The 19,912-nt window shown below is 48.5% G+C and overlaps 1 protein-coding gene across 2 annotated transcripts in view; it reads left to right on the top strand.

Annotated features, from left to right (window-relative positions):
- Positions 1-19,912, top strand: part of CELSR3 (cadherin EGF LAG seven-pass G-type receptor 3) — a 192,358-nt gene that overhangs the window by 62 nt on the left and 172,384 nt on the right. For both annotated transcript variants that reach the window (XM_075321490.1, XM_075321489.1), the window contains exon 1: positions 1-4,432. This exon is cut by the window's left edge and continues 62 nt beyond it. In XM_075321490.1, the coding sequence (XP_075177605.1) occupies positions 106-4,432 (4,327 nt within the window). In that variant the 5' untranslated portion in view covers positions 1-105. The remainder of the gene's footprint in view (positions 4,433-19,912) is intronic.

Genomic DNA, 19,912 nt, shown 5'->3' with positions numbered 1-19,912 from the left:
TCTGGGAAGCACCGAGTAGATGGTAGCTGCCAAGGCAAGGAGACAGACAGGAGGACCGGGGGCGGGGAGCGCTGCTGCCCAGTGAGGAGGACAAGGAGGGAGACTATGGCCGCTCCGCTGCTGGGAAGCAGCCTGTCTGTGCATCTCTTCCAGCTGCTTCTCCTCGTCTCCAGCCCTTTGTTCACTTGCAGCCTGGAGAAGCATGCAGGAGGCTGGGGGAGCCCCGGGAGCCTCTGCCCGGCTCCGGTCCTGTGCATTGTGGAGCTGCGGCTGCTGCTGGGGGACATCCGGGGGGCTCAGTGCACGGTGGCAGCCCCTCAGGCCAGAGGCAATGGCAGCTCCCCCTGGCATGCAGGACTGGGCTGGGGCCGGAGGGTGTCTGGACAATTATCTGGGTGCAGCCCTGCAAAGTGCATTCATAGAACTTGGGGTTCACGCCAGCGGGGCGCGTGCCGGTGCATTCCTATAGGAGGTGGGAAACCCATGCATACAGCTGGCACTCTCTGTTATCTGCCAAATTCCATCCCCGTGCCTCCAGCTTGTATCCCAAGGACCAAAGGGGACCCCCCTCCCCGGTATCGGATTACAAAATTTCACGCGCTACCTATGGATTGTCTACTCGGACCCCAACATTGCCTTAAAATAAAACCCAGCAGAGAGGTTCCCCCTTGCCACTGCCAGCCGATACTACTGACATTCAGCAATAGGACAATGTGCAAGAAGAGTTGGCACCGCCACGTTGTGCTCAGGCGGAGTGACAGGTACGTCAGGGCTCTGAAAATTAACAGTAGTTGCCTTTCCAACCGAGACTGTCCACTTGTCTTCCCTGTACGTGGCTTTTTTAGAAACTTTTGGGGGGGCGCTGGAGGTGGGCACCATCAAGACTTGAATGTGGATGTAATAGTTAAAAGCGATGGAAACGGTCAAGACCTGGGGGACCGGTGTGATCTGTTTTACCGTACGGATGGCCATGGGGTGCACGGATCTCCCGGGGATTGCCCGATTCTTGCTCTGTTGGAAGACCCCCATGTGCTTGTGCTATATATAAACCAGCATTTCCTCCAGGTCATCCGGCGCTGTCAACGGAGACATCCCCATCTGCGTTTGCATAAATTATCCAAGATAAAATTGGACTGTTACGTTCTGGATTACTACACCCATCGTCCCCCCGCTGGAGTTTCGGCACTGTTTTGTATCGTTGGATTAGGCGATGGTGGTCATTGTGCGGTCAGATTTGCCGGTAACCAGTCCTGCGATCTTCTCCGGGATCTGCGGGATTGCTGGAGCGAGCAGCCCGGGGACGCCACGTGGAGAGAGGATATTTCAGCACCAGCGGATCAGACAGCTCCCAGGGCGACTGCTGCTGCTCCTACACAACCCCCAACCCTCCTGTCCTCGAAAGAACCCTGCTCCGCTTATTTCCCATTTAACACCACCAAAGGTTGCTTAAAAACTACTTTCCCACCATCCGGCTTGGGGAAGCTTGCAAATATTGACCTGTACACTCATCGGCAATTATCCGGCAGCAAAGAAATGCAGCCGAATCCATTCCACCTCCCTCATATATCACATCCGCACAATGTCAAGCAGGGGATCAGTGGGAGGAGAAGAGAAAGGGCATCCCTTCCATTAATAAGATCACGCAGGGCGGCCAACCGGCATCCTCACTTCCCCCAATATAATTATCAGGTTCAGGTGGCCGAAAATCAGCCCCCGGGGACCCCTGTGATAACCATGACAGCACAAGACCCGGATACCGGGGAATCTGGGAGGGTGGTGTACACCATGGACGCCTTGATGAATAGCAAATCTTTAGAGCTCTTTAGTATAGATTCAGCGACGGGTTTAATCTCCACCACTGAGATCCTAGACAGGGAAAACATGGATCTCCATTATTTTCGAGTCACTGCCATAGATCAAGGGAGTCCACGTTTGTCGGCGACCACTATGGTGGCCGTTACTGTCACCGATAAAAACGACCATAGTCCATCCTTTGAGCAAACGGAGTACAGGGAGAGCATTAGGGAGAACGTAGAGGAAGGGTACCCCATATTGCAACTTAGAGCCACCGATATTGACTCCCAAGCCAACGCCAATATTAAGTATCGGTTTGTCAACGAACAAGCCGCCCATTCTGTTTTCGAAATAGATGCCAGGTCTGGTTTAATCACCACCAGTGGGCAGGTAGACCGTGAAAAAAGGGAAAAATACTCCTTAATTGTAGAAGCCAGTGATCAAGGTAAAGACCCGGGTCCCAGGTCATCTACTGTGAAGGTTGAGATTACGGTATTAGACGAAAATGATAATGTCCCCCAGTTTAGTGAGAAACGTTACATTGTACAGATCAGAGAAGATATCAAGCCTCATACCGAGATCGTAAGGGTGACGGCCACCGATCTTGATAAGGATAGTAATTCTGTGGTCCATTATAACCTTATTAGTGGTAACAGTAGGGGCCAATTCTCCATTGACAGCTTAAATGGTGCCATACAGGTCATCACCCCCCTTGACTTCGAAACCGAGAGGGAATATAGTCTACGAGTCCGTGCCCAGGACTCTGGCCGGCCTCCCCTGTCCAACAACACTGGCATGATAAGCGTGCAAGTCATAGACATTAATGACCATGCCCCTATATTTGTTAGTACCCCCTTTCAAGTCAATGTCCTAGAAAACGTCCCCTTGGGTCACTCTGTGATTCACATCCAAGCTGTTGATGCCGACTATGGTGAAAATGCCCGTATGGAATACAAGTTACTTGGGGTCTCATCCAATACCCCATTTGTAGTTAACAGTGCCACTGGTTGGATCACCGTGAGCGGGCTTCTGGATAGAGAGACTGAAGAACGCTACACGTTTGGGGTCGAGGCCCGCGATCACGGTAACCCTCCGCTTTCTGCTTCCGCGAGTGTCACCATTACAATCTTGGATGTGAATGACAATCGGCCTGAATTTACCCAAAGGGATTATTTTATTCGCCTGAATGAAGATGCCAGCGTGGGGACCAGTGTCCTTAGTGTCACTGCCATAGACCGGGATGTAAACAGTATCATCTCATACCAGATCACCGGCGGGAACACTCGCAACCGTTTCGCTATCACTACTCAGGGTGGAGCAGGTTTAATAACTTTGTCACTGCCCCTTGACTACAAACAGGAAAGACGTTACGTACTGACCGTGACGGCGTCCGACCGCATCTTGCACGATAACTGTTACGTCCATATAAACATCACCGACGCAAACACTCATCGGCCGGTCTTCCAGACTGCGCACTACACCGTGGATATCAACGAGGATCGTCCCATTGGAAGCACCGTGGTGATAATAAGCGCTACGGATGATGATGTGGGCGAAAACGCCAGGATCAGCTATTTTTTGGAAGACAATATCCCTCAATTTCGTATTAATGCAGACAGTGGAGCCATCACGCTCAATGCCCCCCTGGACTATGAGGATCAGATGACTTACAGCCTTGCTGTTTTGGCAAAAGACAATGGGATTCCCCAAAAATCTGACACTACTTATGTGGAAATAATGGTTAATGATGTCAATGATAATGCCCCTCAGTTTCTAAACATGCAATATCATGGGATAGTCTCAGAGGACGCACCACCCTTCACCAGTGTCCTTCAGATCTCGGCCACCGACCGGGATTCTCATTCCAATGGACGCGTACAATATACTTTCCAAAATGGGGAAGATGGAGATGGAGATTTCACCATTGAACCAACCTCAGGTATCATCCGTACTGTAAGGAAGTTAGACCGCGAAACTGTTCCCTTCTACGAGTTGACAGCTTATGCTGTGGACAGGGGTATCCCACCACAGAGAAGCCCAGTCCGCATTCAAGTTGCAGTCCAGGATGTCAACGACAATGCCCCTGTCTTCCCAGCGGATGAATTTGAGGTTTTTGTAAAGGAAAATAGTATTGTCGGCTCGGTAGTTGGAAGAATCAAGGCTCGGGATCCTGATGAAGGTCCAAATGCTCAAATCATGTATCAGATTGTAGAAGGTAACATTCCCGAAATTTTCCAAATGGATTTCTTTTCTGGAGAACTCACTGCCCTCATAGATTTAGACTATGAGACAAAACCTGAATATGTCATTGTGGTTCAGGCCACGTCGGCCCCCCTGGTTAGCAGAGCCACGGTGCATATTAAGCTGATCGATCAAAATGACAATACTCCGGTCCTAAAGAACTTCCAGATACTCTTCAATAATTACATCTCCAACGACTCCAACACATTTCCCTCTGGTGTGATCGGGAAGATACCGGCCTATGACCCCGATGTATCCGACAGGCTCTTCTACACCTTTGAACGAGGGAATGAGCTCAATCTGTTGATAGTCAATCACTCCAGTGGGGAATTAAAGCTCAGCCGAAAACTGGACAACAACCGTCCCTTGATGGCATCCATGTTGGTCACGGTATCAGGTAAATGGACTTAGAAATAGTATTTTTTGTACACTTGTTCTTTTTAGGAATTATGTGATATGATCATTTGTAGGGTTTGAGGGTCACAGTTGGTCCTCACCAGTCTGCATCTTCTGTGGATTTGGATTTTGCATGTGTATCAAGTTTTGTATTATGATAGTTGACTTAAGACTATTTTAGACTTTCTTGCAGACAACATATCTCCAACCGGTTACCCTGGTTCACCTCCACTTGGAGCTGTCAGTCCTTTTTTTAGCCTGGTTACCCTGGTTGACCTACACTTGGAGCTGTCAGTCCTTTTTTTAGCCTGGTTACCCTGGTTGACCTCCACTTGGAGCCGTCAGTCCTTTTTTTTTTAACCTGGTAACCCTAGTTGACCTCCACTTGGAGCCATCATTCCTTTTTTTTTAGCCTGGTTACCCTGGTTCACCTCCACTTTGGGCTGTCAGTCCTTTTTTTAGCCTGGTTGACCGCCACTTGGAGCAGTCAGTCCTTTTTTTAGCCTGGTACCCCGGTTTACCTCCACTTGCAGCCGTCAGTCCTTTTTTTTAGCCTGGTTACCCTGGTTGAACTCCACTTGGAGCCGTCAGTCCTTTTTTTTTAACCTGGTAACCCTGGTTGACCTCCACTTGGAGCCATCATTCCTTTTTTTTTTTAGCCTGGTTACCCTGGTTCACCTCCACTTTGGGCTGTCAGTCCTTTTTTTAGCCTGGTTGACCGCCACTTGGAGCCATCAGTCCTTTTTTTTAGCCTGGTTACCCCGGTTTACCTCCACTGGCAGCCGCCAGTCCTTTTTTTTTAGCCTGGTTACCCTGGTTGACCTCCACTTGGAGCCGTCAGTCCTTTTTTTTTAACCTGGTAACCCTAGTTGACCTCCACTTGGAGCCGTCATTCCTTTTTTTTTTTAGCCTGGTTACCCTGGTTCACCTCCACTTTGGGTTGTCAGTCCTTTTTTTAGCCTGGTTGACCGCCACTTGGAGCCGTCAGTCCTTTTTTTAGCCTGGTTACCACGGTTTACCTCTACTTGGAGCCGTCAGTCCTTTTTTTTTTAGCCTGGTTACCCTGGTTCACCTCCACTTGGAGCTGTCAGTCCTTTTTTTAGCCTGGTTATGCTGGTTCACCTCCACTTGGAGCTGTCAGTCCTTTTTTTAGCCTGGTTACTCTGGTTTACCTCCACTTGGAGCCGTCAGTCCTTTTATTTAGCCTGGTTACCCTGGTTCACCTCTACTTGGAGCTGTCAGTCCTTTTATTAGCCTGGTTACCCTGGTTCACCTCCACTTGGAGCCGTCAGTCCTTTTTTTAGCCTGGTTACCCTGGTTGACCACCACTTAGAGCCTTCAGTCCTTTTTCACCCTGGTTCACCTCCACTTTGGGTTGTCAGTCCTTTTTTTAGCCTAGTTGACCGCCACTTGGAGCCGTCAGTCCTTTTTTTAGCCTGGTTACCCCGGTTTACCTCTACTTGGAGCCGTCAGTCCTTTTTTTTTTAGCCTGGTTACCCTGGTTCACCTCCACTTGGAGCTGTCAGTCCTTTTTTTAGCCTGGTTACGCTGGTTCACCTCCACTTGGAGCTGTCAGTCCTTTTTTTAACCTGGTTACTCTGGTTTACCTCCACTTGGAGCCGTCAGTCCATTTTTTAGCCTGGTTACCCTTATTTACCTCCACTTGGAGCTGTCAGTCCTTTTTTTAGCCTGGTTACCCTGGTTGACGTCCACTTGGAGCCGTCAGTCCTTTTTTTAGCCTGGTTACCCCGGTTTACCTCCACTTGGAGCCGTCAGTCTTTTTTTTAGCCTGGTTACCCCGGTTCACCTCCACTTGGAGCTGTCAGTCCTTTTTTTAGCCTGGTTACGCTGGTTCACCTCCACTTGGAGCTGTCAGTCCTTTTTTTAGCCTGGTTACTCTGGTTTACCTCCACTTGGAGCCGTCAGTCCTTTTATTTAGCCTGGTTACCCTGGTTCACCTCCACTTGGAGCAGTCAGTCCTTTTTTTAGCCTGGTTACCCTGGTTCACCTCTACTTGGAGCTGTCAGTCCTTTTTTTAGCCTGGTTACCCTGGTTGACCTGCACTTGGAGCCGTTAGTCCATTTTTTTAGGACTTTTTAATTGTAGCCTTGTGTAACATGTCCACAAATGTGCTGAGGTTTCTTTTTTTCACTCTCAAATGATAAAAAAAACATCTATTTGTTGTTTTTTTTTTCCATTTACCTGCAAGACTTGTCATCTGCCGTGTCTACACGTCTGCTCCTATAGACGGCTTGATAGGAATTGTCTGGAAATTATGCTAGGAGAAATAAGATTTCTGAAATAAGCGTAATAATAGCCCTGTTCCCCATCACAGAAAGCAAAAATATCACCGTTCGACTCCGGGGGGGATTTCAGAATTTTATTATTTTGTGTAATCATTGTCAATAGACCTTTGAAAAATGACAGCCGACAATTGCACTCTTTAGGATAGGGCTTTACGCCAACTTTTGGTTGCCGTCCAGTTTCGGTTTACGCATCATTGCCTTCTCAATGGAAACCGACATTTCCAAAATTTTAAGATTTAGAGACGTTTTCAAGGTCATTTGCGACCTTGGCTCTTGTAGGAAAATTTTGAGGTTGCGTAATTGTAGAAGCTTTTCAGTGACCAGTTTCACCGTGGAGCCCGAAGAAGAAAATTGTCCTCCATTTTTAAAAATGGTTTTGACTCTTGGGTGGAATTTTGTAAATTTAAAGGGTTACACCAACTATTTGTCTTATTTTTGTGTTTGGTTCCAGTGTACAGTAAAGTGTGTAATTGCTCGGCATTATATACTGTAGGTCTTGTCGGTATAAAGACCCACAAGACGACCCTGGATAATCTCTTCCATTTGGTCATGAATATTCTAGGAGCAGCGCAAGTGTCTGAATATCCAATATGGGTTGATGTGTCTGGCGTTGCATGTCATTGCCACATGACCGGTTCACGTGCTATCCTCAAACGACCTCTTCTGTTGGTAAAGAGAACCTGTCATCACGATTTAATATCTTAAAGAAAAGAAATGGCCATAATGCCGTTGTTATACTGAGTTAATAGATCTGTAGTGCAGAAATTCGCAACCTGGTTCTTGTTTAATTCATTATAGGAGTTCTGGTGCAATATCCTTTTCGTATATCTTTGTGGGACTGTAGGTAGGGTCTTCTGCTCTTCTGCATTTGTACAAGTTTCTTTTTTTAGATTTCGTGCACCGCTTGCATACATGCATCTCTCAGGGGTCTTCAGAAAAATGGCGCATGCGCACACTAACATCTGGAGGTCTTAAAGGGAACCTGTCACCAGATAAGTTGTGGCCACCACCAGTGAGCTTTAATATACAGCATTCTAACATGCTGTATATAAGAGCCCAGGCCGCTGTGTAGAACGTAAAAATCACTTTATAATACTCTCCTAAGGGGCGGTGCGGTGTAGACTAGTCAAATGGGTTTCTCTGGTATCGGCGCCTCCTCTTTCGGCCATCTTTGTCCTCCTCCTTCTGGGTGCATGACTCGTCCTACGTGATCTGCACTAGCCAGCATTGAGATCCTGCGCAGGCGCACTATGATCTGCCCTTAGCAGGGCAGATCAACGTATAGTAGTGCGCCTGCGCGGGACCTCAATGCTGGTTAGTGAGGATCACGTAGGACACGTCATGCACCCAGGCTTCAAAAGAAGGAGGATAAAGATGGCCGAAAGAGGAGGGACCGGTAACGGAGACACCCATCCGACCAGTCTGCACAGCATCGCCTCGTAGGTTAGTATTATAAAGTGATTTTTACATTCTACACAGCGGCCTGGGCTCTTATATACAGCATGTTAGAATACTGTATATAAGAGCCCACTGATGGTTGCCGCAGCTTATAGTCACCAAATCTGGTAATAGGTTCCCTTTAAGCAAAATGGTGCCGGTGTCACTGACGAGCTGAGATCTCAATCTGTGCATGCACCTCAACGGTACCATTTTGCTGAAGACCTTTGGCTGTCGGTGTGCGCATGCGCTGTCCGTAGTACTATTTTGCTGAAGAAACCTCTAGGTCCAGGAGATGAATGTGCACAAGTGTCACCCTTTGTGCAGGTGGTGCCAGTGCAAATTTTTTTAAAAAAAAGGCTCATAAAAATGCAGAGGGGTCGCAGATCTCAATCTGCGCATGCGCCGCCACCGGCACCATTTTGATGAAGACCTTCGGATGTTAGCATGCAAATACGTTGCCCACTGCACCATTTTACTGATGAACCCCAGGGACATGAGTGTGCACAAGTGCTGACCTTGCTGCAGGCAGAGCTGGTGCAAAGTTTAAAAAAAAAAAAAAGGCTTGGACAAATGCGGAGTGGTCGCAACAGAGCCGAAGACCCTACCCACAGTCTACCCCACAGTTCTGCCCCAATGCACGAAAAAAATATTGTGCCAAAACTTCTATAATGGACTAAACAAGGACCAGCCTGCGGATTTCTGCACTACTGGTATCTATTAAGTCAGTATAACATGGCCATATCTTTACTTTAACATGTTAAGTCGTGATGATAGGTTCCCTTTAATGTTGGGATGGCAGTCATTGTCACGAGTCCTAGAGGTTAGCTAGTGGGCAATGCACCCGAAGTACTGTTTGGATAGTTGTTGGCCTATTGCTTGTTTGACCAACTGCTATCCAACTGGTTCCCTTCCCGATGTGGACCCATTTCTCCCCTGGGAACAAAGACTTGTTGAATTCCACCAACCTGATTCTTATTTCCCCCAACATTTGCAGTCGAAGTAAAATCGAGAAGGTCCCATAAACCTCAGATGGTCAGCCTCAAACTGGCAAGTTGGGCCAATACTAGCCCTAGTTGAATGGCCAGTTTTAGGCAAGGCCAGATGAATACCGGGCACCTGGCAACCTAAGCATCTATTGCTGGTATCTAATTTTTTTTGGGTCGGTAAAAGTTCTTATTTATTGGCTACTAAGAATGTGATATTAGCTACTGGGACGGCTAAACTTGCCTTGAAAGGGCTGTTGATCCCTGAAATAAGGGGTCGTTGAGGAGCGGAACTCCCCTTTATTGGCACATGAGCTAAACTAGTTGGTACATCCAACAAGTGGATTTTTTGCTGTAAGCAGTTGTGTACCATGGTCAGTCATCCAGGCGATGCAGGTCCCAGCCTTTATATAGTAGGGGCAGGGATTGCAGTGGGTTCCAAAAGGGCACTTTGCTCCATTTGAGAAGACCAGTACTGTTAAAGTCCTGTGACAGTTGGGGGCCATTTTGGAGCTTTTTGTGTTGGAACCCACGCGCTTCAAGTTATGCCCCTATCCATGGCCATCTTGTATCTACTGTAACACTCAAGGCTGGTATAGAGGCAGTGAGCGGGGTTACACTGGACCACAGGGGGAACCCAGGCTTACCCCTTAGTGGGAGAGGCTTAACTAAGCGCCCACCGAGAGGCAGACGCCAGGTAACAATCCCAGGGCAGGTGATGGACTCAGTTGTAAACGGTTACAGGTGGGGTGACTGTGGCAGCTGGACAGGCGGATACAAACAGGAGTGGTATGCACGGGAGGGATTGACAGGTATGGAAAGGCAGGCACAGGGGACGGACTCAGTTATAAACAGGTGGGGTGACTGTGGCAGCTGGACAGGTAGATAAAAACAGGAGTGGTAAGCACGGCAGGGATTGACAGGTATGGAAAGGCAGGTTTAGGTGACGGACAGAGGGGTAATGGGACCTGACAAATAGCTAGCAGACTGGTATACTAACTAACTGAATGCATTGCGCAGGCACCTCCCCTAATGGGAGGGTGCCTTAAATATATAGCACATCTTAGCTATTATCTGAGAGGCATTCTGGGAAATGGCGCACCCTAAGCACACTCCCGGGAGACCTGGGCTACGTGCACAGGCCTCGGGAGGGAAAGGAGGCAGCAGCACACATGGGTGGCCAAGGGAGGATGGGAACGGGCCGGGGCAGTGAGTATTGCAGTCATGTGGACACGCTGGTAGAAGTTTGCCCGTAATGGGCTCAAAGCAGAACCCGTGTTATTTTAATGCTTTGTTACAAAGCCCAATCCTTTAGGTAGACTCACACGACTGCACAGACGTAGCTACTGAATAATGAATGAGTTCTCCGAGAACAATCGCTCCAGCCTTAAATATACTCTCACCTAAGACTCATTAAAGAGCAATGATGAAAACAAGTCCCCCGCTTCCTTGTGAGGATGAAGCCCGCGCGTCTCTAGTTGGGATAATGGCCCTTTTGCTCTGTCTTGGCTTTCGTCTTCATCGCTTCTTTTCAAGATTAGGGCTTTCCAGGGGTTAATTGTATCTGCAGGGCAAACCGATGCTGTGACTGCGCGGCGCCCAGCCATCCGGCGACCATCCATGTATGCAGAAAACCTTTTAACGTTCCAGATGCGGTTGGTAAGTGTGCGTCCAACCTTTTGTCTCCGGCAGAAACGAAGCGAATGTTTTCAGCCAGATGAAATCTTAATCATCAGCCCAAATGTAGGTTAGAACGACGCGCGGCGGTATCTGTAAAGAAAATCAATTCAGCCATAATTAAACTTTGACAGCGGCGAGATCTTCATATTAGAAATCTGTGAGACTAATGTGAACTAATAAAGGGACCATGATAAGGACTCTTGAAAGAAATTGTAGATTTAAATTGCAAAAACGTAGAGGTTTGCTGAGGTTCAGACTGCTGGGACCCCCTGCAATCCCAAGAACGGAGCTCTGCAAAGCTCCATCCTTATGGTGTGCACATTCTTGACCTCTGCTCTATTGTTTATGGGATTTCTGGAGAAAGCCGAGTGCAGGGCCTCAGCCATCAGTAAGTTCCCCACTTTCCTACCAATGGATCACTGTGTGCATTCTCAAATTTGGAGGCGTGTGTCACTTCTCCGTCGGTTCTTTCATGGTATCCATGCTAATGGTAATCAAGCTTAACACTAGAAGTCCCAGACATTTCGAGCTTCATAGGGTTCCAATGGTAGAAATGTTAAATGACCCCTTTCTGGGACTTCTAGTGTTAAAGCACCACATCAGTGTTTATTTTTTATTTCACTCAGTAAGTGACACATCGCTGCAATCAGGGTCTCTGTCTCTAGATTATACTGCTCTCAGATAGGTGAGCAAAAACCTGGTGACAGATTCCCTTTAAAGGGAACCTGTCACTAGTTTTTTGCCCTATAAGCTGCGGACACCACCACTGGGCTCCTTTATACAGCATTCTAACATGCTGTATATAAGAGCCCAGGCCGCACTGTAGAACGTAAAAATCACTTTATAATACTCGCCTAGAAGGTTGCTCCGGTGCAGAACAGTCGGATGGGTGGCGCCGTTCTCATGGCAGATCAAAGTACTGTAGTGTGCTTGCTCAGGACCTCAATACCGGCGCGTGTGTATGACGTGGACGCGCCATGCACCTCGGCTTCAGACTAAGGAAGACCAAGATGGCCGAAAGAGGAGGTGCTGGTCCCGGAGAACTGCGCCACCCATCCGACTGTTGAGTTGGTGAGTATTATAAAGTGTTTTTTTATGTTATACCCAGCGGCCTGGGCTCTTATATACAGCATGTTAGAATGCTGTATATAAGAGCCCGGTGGTGGTGGCCGCAGCTTATAGGGCAAAAAACTTGTGACAGGTTCCCTTTAAATCTAAGTCCCCTAACCCCTGTCTTATACCCCTCCAGTGTCTTCATCTATTTCTAGCATCGCTCTGGTCGGTCTCGAGCACTTTGTGACCTGGTGGCAGCTTCAGTGTTTCATAGAGCGTGCCGGGGGTCATAAGTCTATGAGAACCTCATCCTGGCTCTCATAGACTTGCATTGGGAGCTTGTGACACAACTTCTAACTTTTGGACAATCAGCAGCTACAGGCACAAGATTGTGATACGGGACCAAAGTGGCGCTGAAAAAAAATGAAACGCCAAAGGATGAGTATAAGACAGGCGGCAGGGGACTTAGGTTAAGTTCAGAGTCACACTTGCGAGTGACGTGTGCATAACTTGCTCGAGTCTCGCATCACATCACCCAGCACGGCCGCACACTCTCCTGACCGGAGCGGGTCGGCTGCATGTATTTCTTTCTCCTGACCGGAGCGGGTCGGCTGCATGTATTTCTTTCTCCTGACCGGAGCGGATCGGCTGCATGTATTTCTTTCTCCTGACCGGAGCGGGTCGGCTGCATGTATTTGTTTGCAGCTGAGACACTCGTGTCCGGAGAGCGTCAGGCCGTTCCGGGTGATGCGATGCGAGACTCTCGCGAGTGTGACTCCGGCATTACAGTACCACTCTAGCCCTGAAATGAAAAAAAAAATGCTGGAGTAGAGCTTTAAAGGGAATCTGTCACCAGGTTTTTGCTCCCCCATCTGAGAGCAGCATAATGTAGAGACACAGACCCTGATTCCAGCGATGTGTCACTTACTGAGCTGTTTGCTGTCATTTTAATAAAATCACTGTTTTTTTCTGCTGCAGATCTAGCAATTATTCTGAACTCATGAATATGCTGGACTACCGGGTAGTCGCGTAATGATAATCTCCTGCTGATTAAACAGTGATTTTATCAAAACTACACTAAGTAGCCCAGTAAGTGACACATCGCTGGAATCAGGATCTCTGCCCCCATATTATGCTGCTGTCAGGTTATGTGGCAAAAGGCTGGTCACAGATTCTTTTTAAAAAACATATGGAATATTCCCATCTTAATAATTTTCTAAATTTAGAGACCCGTTAATAGTTTTGTCCTTCAAAGTGGTGTTTTGCCCAAACGGCAGCTCTTGCTGTATTCAGTCGCTTACTGAGATAGGAATATCCCTTTAAGGTTGCTATTCACTTTCAATGGCTCACTCTGCCAGCAGCTATTACTCTCTACCCTCCTCGGTTTCTCTGAGCCTGCATGTCCTCCCAGTTTGCAGAGGGTAATAAGTCACTCATAGACACTTCTGATTGGGGGAGGGGGGCTTATCCATCTTGGTAACAAAGGGTTAGGCATGTTAAATATCCACATGCCTAATCTTTTTTTTTTTTGTACTGTCACTTATTAAACATTGAACTACAAACAATTAATACACACTAGATGTTTAGTCAGTTCTGCCAATTTGAAGGGTTGGTTGACTTTAATGTAATATGTATGGCCACCTCTAAAGGAAATCTGTCACCAGGCCACTTAATCTGAGAGCAGTGTAATGTAGGGGCAGAGATCCTGATTCCAGCGATGTGTCACTTCCTGGGCCCCTTTGTGTAGCTTTAATAAAATCACTGTTTAATCAGCAGTAGATTATTATTACAGGACTACTTGGTTTGCTGCAGGTAGTCCAGCATATTCATGAGCTCTGTATAACTGCTAGATTTGCAGCAAAAAAACCTGTGACAGCAAACTGCTCGGTAAGTGACACATTGCTGGAATCAGGGTCTCTGTCTCTAGATTTTACTGCTCTCAGATGGGGGAGCAAAATCCTAGTGACAGATTCCCTTTAAAGTTCATCCATTCTGCAATAGTATGAACTAATACTATACAAATCCCTCCTCCTATACCTATAGCCTGCTATTGCCTCATACAATACTTCTGTATAGCTGTGTATGCGATGTGCCATCAGATTCTTCATTATGAAGGTTTTCTCCTTTACAAACATTGCCTGTAGGGGGGAAGCAGTACCATGCGGATGCACCATATGGCGGCACATGAATAGCCTGGGGCTCCATCATATAGACTCGTAGGGAGTGTGCAGATGCCTTAATTCAGACCCCTATAATCTGCTCATCAGAGGCCTAGTGTCCACTTCCCCTGGCAAATTCTGCTTTGCCCTGCAGAGGAGAAGCGTCTATATGTCCTAAATCCACATAGTGGTGATCTAAACCGCATAACCCCAACAAATAAAAGATATTGTTCTATATCTGGTCTGTCTGAATTGGCAACATGGACATATATGATTACACTAGAAGGTGGCCTGATTCTAACGTATGGGGTAGTCTAGAATGTGTATGTAGGTTAGCAGAGTGAATAATAAGGTAATGAATGGACTGGATGGGTTGGGTGTAATTTAGTATTCTTATAATTGTTTATTGGTTTTAAAATGACAAACAACAGAAGGAACAGTTTTAATAGATGAGTCTAATGTTTAGTGATGTCCATGGCTTGTAATGAAAGAAGGCCATGAGCAGTGTAAAGTTAAGTAAAAAAATATGCTGATGCTGTGATGTGGCCCAGTGCTAGTATGTGCCCCCATCGTGGTGCAGCCACCATCCTGACATGTGCCCCCATCCTGCGGGGTAATGTGTGCGGGGGGCGGAGTGCGGGGGGGTGGAGCCGAGCGGGGCCATGTCGCTGATGACGTCAGTGCCGGGGACTGCATGGCTGGGGACAGGTGACTATCCAGCTGTGTGTGTTCAGTGTATACATGCGGAGTGCGGGGGGGGATGGAGCGCGGGGGTGTGAAGCCGAGTGGTTCCATGGCGCTGAGGACGTCAGTGCTGGGGACTGCATGGCTGGTGAGAGGTGACTATCCAGGTGTGTGTGTGTTCAGTGTATACATGCGGGGGGGGGGGGAGCGGAGCCGAGTGGGGGCAGAGGGCGGGGGGTGGAGCCGAGCGGGGCCATGGCGCTGAGGACGTCAGTGCTGGGGACTGCATGGCTGGTGACAGGTGACTATCCAGGTGTGTGTGTGTGTGTATTCAGTGTATACATGCGGGGGGGGGGGGAGCGGAGCTGAGTGGGGGCAGAGTGCGGGGGGTGGAGCCAAGCGGGGCCATGGTGCTGAGGACGTCAGTGCTGGGGACTGCATGGCTGGGGACAGGTGACTATCCAGGTGTGTGTGTTCAGTGTATACATGCGGATTGCGGGTGGGGTGGAGCCTAGCGGGGCCATGGCGCTGGGCACGTCAGTGCTGGGGACTGCATGGCTGGTGACAGGTGACTATCCAGGTGTGTGTGTGTTCAGTGTATACATGCGGGGGGGGGGGGGAGCGGAGCCGAGTGGGGGCAGAGGGCGGGGGGTGGAGCCGAGCGGGGCCATGGCGCTGAGGACGTCAGTGCTGGGGACTGCATGGCTGGTGACAGGTGACTATCCAGGTGTGTGTGTGTTCAGTGTATACATGCGGATTGCGGGTGGGGTGGAGCCTAGCGGGGCCATGGCGCTGGGCACGTCAGTGCTGGGGACTGCATGGCTGGGGACAGGTGACTATCCAGGTGTGTGTGTGTTCAGTGTATACATGCGGATTGCGGGTGGGGTGGAGCCTAGCGGGGCCATGGCGCTGAGGACGTCAGTGCTGGGGACTGCATGGCTGGGGACAGGTGACTATCCAGGTGTGTGTGTGTTCAGTGTATACATGCGGATTGCGGGTGGGGTGGAGCCTAGCGGGGCCATGGCGCTGAGGACGTCAGTGCTGGGGACTGCATGGCTAGGGACAGGTGACTATCCAGGTGTGTGTGTGTTCAGTGTATACATGCGGAGGGCGGAGTAGTGTGCGGGGGGCGGAGGCGGGCGGTGGGTATGTGTCTGCTGGGTTGCCGGTGTGGGCTCCCGGGAGTGCAGCACTCACTCAGTTAGCTGAGCCGTTGGTCGCAGGCTCTTTAGCGCACGCGCTGAGTCAACGTTTGTCACTGTAATGACGTCATTTTGGAGCAAGACAGACAGACAGACAGAATAAGGCAATTATATATATAGACGTGATATATCTGTAGAAATGTGCTTATAGAGCTTGGCTGAACTTTTGGGTGAACTTTGATGGAACTTTGACTTTCACACCACTTTGACCGGAGGTGACCTCTGCTGCCGTGGCTTTGTGCTTGCTTTTTGGACGCTCATTTCCAGAGTATAATATGTGGAGCCTTCCTGTAAATCCTCCCGCCAGTGTTTGCACACATCCTGAATAATGAGCTGTACCAGTCGGTAATGTGCTTGTCTGCGATGGTTGTGTCTAATTGTTACAGTTTTTCCTGCTGGTTCTAAACTCATTAGTTCCATCCACATCTTATCTGCTCATTGGCGCCGCTTGTTTCGTTCCTCCACTGCCATCTTAATTGCAAAAGCATTCAGATGTATGTAGTAGGAATAGTGCAATCAGTGCAGTGACGTGGAAGGATTCTCCCTAAGGAGCAACTAATCAAAGCAATCGGATTGGCCAAATATATAAAAAAGCAACTTGGATCATCAGCTGCCCAATATTGTGATGATCCGCTCGTCTTCTGACCGCTGAGCCCTGGATCCACATCTATGAAGCGTCCTGTGATCTCTGGCAGAAGGTCCTGTAAATCCTTCGTATTCCTTGGTGCAGTCTTCATTGATCGGAATTGTTTTTCCAGGACATCCACAAATGATTGATCAGATTGAGGTTCGGGAATTGTAAACAGGTCGTTAAGTTGATCTCTTTATCACATTCCTCAGATCACCTCTAAACGGCCATTATCCTGACGACAAGGCACTGGTATTAGGAATTATTAAGGGGGATACTATACAATATTTCGGCTGCTTTCACACTTGCGTCGTTTAGCATCAGTTGCAATCCGTTGTGTGACTGATGCAATGGATTTGTTGCAGATAGTGCCACAACTAGTGCTGCAAAAAACCTGATCCGTTGCAGCTTTTTTTCCGGAATTTACTCATCTGAGCATGCTCAGTTGGTAAATGACGGATTCGTCACAAGAATCCGTCCAGTGACACATTCCAACGAATTACGCTCCTGTAGTCTTCCATTACAAAAACGACGGACGCCAACGGAATCCTGCACATTATGTTTTTTCAACGCTCCAAAAAAACGCTACATGCTGTGTTGCAGCCGCCCGACAGTCAGTCATTCCACGACAGATGCATCGCGCAGCGGATGCAACGCAAGGCTGTCAGTCGCAATCCATCGTCCATACAAGTCTATGGAAACAAACGGAATCCTGCAAAATATTACTGTATGTCCTAAAGGCGACGGATTGCAACTGATGCAAAACGACGCAAGTGTGAAAGCAGCCTTAGGTAGGTGGTATGTATCACTACAATGATGATGCCATGACCCAAGATTTCCAGGAGAACATTGCCCAAGCACACTACATCCGCCAGCTTGTCCTCATCCTGGTTCTGACTCACACCCTGCTCTCTACATTATCTGCAACGTGATTCATCGGATCAGGTCACCTTCTTCCGTCACTCCATGGTCCAGTTCTGATGATCACAAGCACATTATAACCCCATCGGCAAATGTAGAGGAAACTGATCTGCACTGCAAAGATTAAAATAGACCCCCTTTATGGTTCCAGGTTTTATCACCCAGGACAGAAGGGTCTCATCACCTTTATAGAAAAGGTGATAGAGCCAAATAGGGAAGGGGCCCCTCTTCCCTGGGGTCCTAAAGCAGCCGCACAGTATATATACCAGTGCAAAAGGACATAGTCATGCTGAAAATGGAAGGGTCTTTTATAATAAAGTTGATAGTGCAGATTGTCATTTTGTCATTAAAGGGGCTTTTTAACTTGGATTGGGGGTCCTCCGACTCCTTTTCCACCACGTGTATCCAGCTGCAGATTGAATTGAGAGTTCACCATAAATGTGCACAGCTTTCTCAATTCAAGTCTATGGAGGGTAGAGAATAACCCTCATCTGGCAGGACAGCCCCCAAACCATAAAGTGGAGCCACTGACTTTTGGAGTTGACCCTAATATATCAGACTGCCAAGTGACAAAGAGATATCTATTGTTCTAGATAACGCGGTTCTGCACCTTCTTCCTAAAGCCCCTTTTACTAATCCAGTTGGGGGTCTTCTTTTACAGGTCCTTTTCCTGTGTGTCTTCCAGTATCACTTGGTCATTATCAGGTAAGTATAATGCTTGCTTCACCCTGAGTGTCCCTTGAATGAGGCATGAAGCAAGCAAGGAACCCTGAATCAGCAGGAAGAGACCAATGAGTCGAATGTTGGAGGTCATAGTATACCTTTTTTGTGTCATGGTTCTGATCTGCGATGCTCTGCTCTCCAGCAGAGCTGATGCTCTATTTTGTATTGTTCTCTGGTGGACAGGTTGTTTTCTGGCCTCGGGTCCTGCGCCGGTGTTGGGAGGGGTCTGTTCACAGGCGCCTCGTTCTGGGTGATTGCTCTGCTTCATTAGGGAGAAATCTCACCCAGGACACCGACAGTCGTAGTTCCTGTTCTGCAGTGAGTGATCTGGCTCCCGTATGTGCTCTGATCTTGTCTCCTGACCCCAGACCTCTATTACCCTTCTCCGCCCGTGCCCCTGACACTTTCGTTACCTCCCTTGGCTTCTGACCTCTGGCTCGTACCCTGACCTCGGCTCCGCTTTATCCCTGTGTACCTTACCTGACTTCCTGGCTTCTGACCTCCGGCTCGTACCCTGACCTTGGCTCCGCTTTCTCCCTGTGTTTCATACGTGACTTCCTGGCTCCTGACCTCCAGCTTGTACTCTGACCTCAGCTCTGCTTTCTCCCTGTGTTCCATACGTGAGTTCCTGGCTCCTGACCTCCAGCTTGTACCCTGACCTCAGCTCTGCTTTCTCCCTGTGTTCCATACGTGACTTCCTGGCACCTGACCTCCAGCTTGAACCCTGACCTCGGCTCCGCTTTCTCCCTGTGTTCCATACGTGACTTCCTGGCTCCTGACCTCCGACTTGTTTAACTTCCTCGCCATTAGTTGCATCTATTGACACCTAGTGGTCGATTGTCACATAGACGGGTCAGATGTCCAAGTGTAATCAAAGAAGGTCCGATACATTAACGCTGGAGACAAAGTCCACCAGGATGGAAACTAGGAACCAGGCGAATCATGAACAGTCTGTCTTATCTATTATCTCCTATCTATATACAGTTAGGTCCAGAAATATTTGGACAGTGACACAAGTTTTGTAATTTTAGCTGTTTACAAAAACATGTTCAGAAATACAATTATATATATAATATGGGCTGAAAGTGCACACTCCCAGCTGCAATATGAGAGTTTTCACATCCAAATCGGAGAAAGGGTTTAGGAATCATAGCTCTGTAATGCATAGCCTCCTCTTTTTCAAGGGACCAAAAGTAATTGGACAAGGGACTCTAAAGGTCCAGTCACACTAAGCAACTTACCAGCGATCCCAACAACGATAGGGATCGCTGGTAAGTTGCTAGGAGGTTGCTGGTGAGATGTCACACTGCAACGCTCCAGCGATCCCACCAGCAACCTGACCTGGCAGGGATCGCTGGAGCGTGGCTACACGAGTTGCTGGTGAGCTCACCAGCAACCAGTGTCCCAGCCCCCAGCACCGCGTGGAAGATGCTGCGCTTGGTAACTAAGGTAAATATCGGGTAACCAACCCGATATTTACCTTGGTTACCAGTGCACGGAGCAACAGAGCAGAGAACAGGGAGCAGCGCACACTGAGCTGTAATTAACCCGATGTGTGCTGCAGCTAAATGTGCACAGAGCAGGGAGCAGCGCACAATGCTTAGCGCTGGCTCCCTGCTCTCCTAGCTACAGCACACATCGGGTTAATTAACCCGATGTGTCCTGCAGCTACATGTGCACAGAGCAGGAGCCGGCACTGACA

Source organism: Anomaloglossus baeobatrachus, chromosome 8 (assembly GCF_048569485.1).
Source record: "Anomaloglossus baeobatrachus isolate aAnoBae1 chromosome 8, aAnoBae1.hap1, whole genome shotgun sequence".
Taxonomy (NCBI): domain Eukaryota; kingdom Metazoa; phylum Chordata; class Amphibia; order Anura; family Aromobatidae; genus Anomaloglossus; species Anomaloglossus baeobatrachus.
Note: the sequence above shows the minus strand (reverse complement) of the source record. Positions and strands in the feature narration are given on the sequence as shown.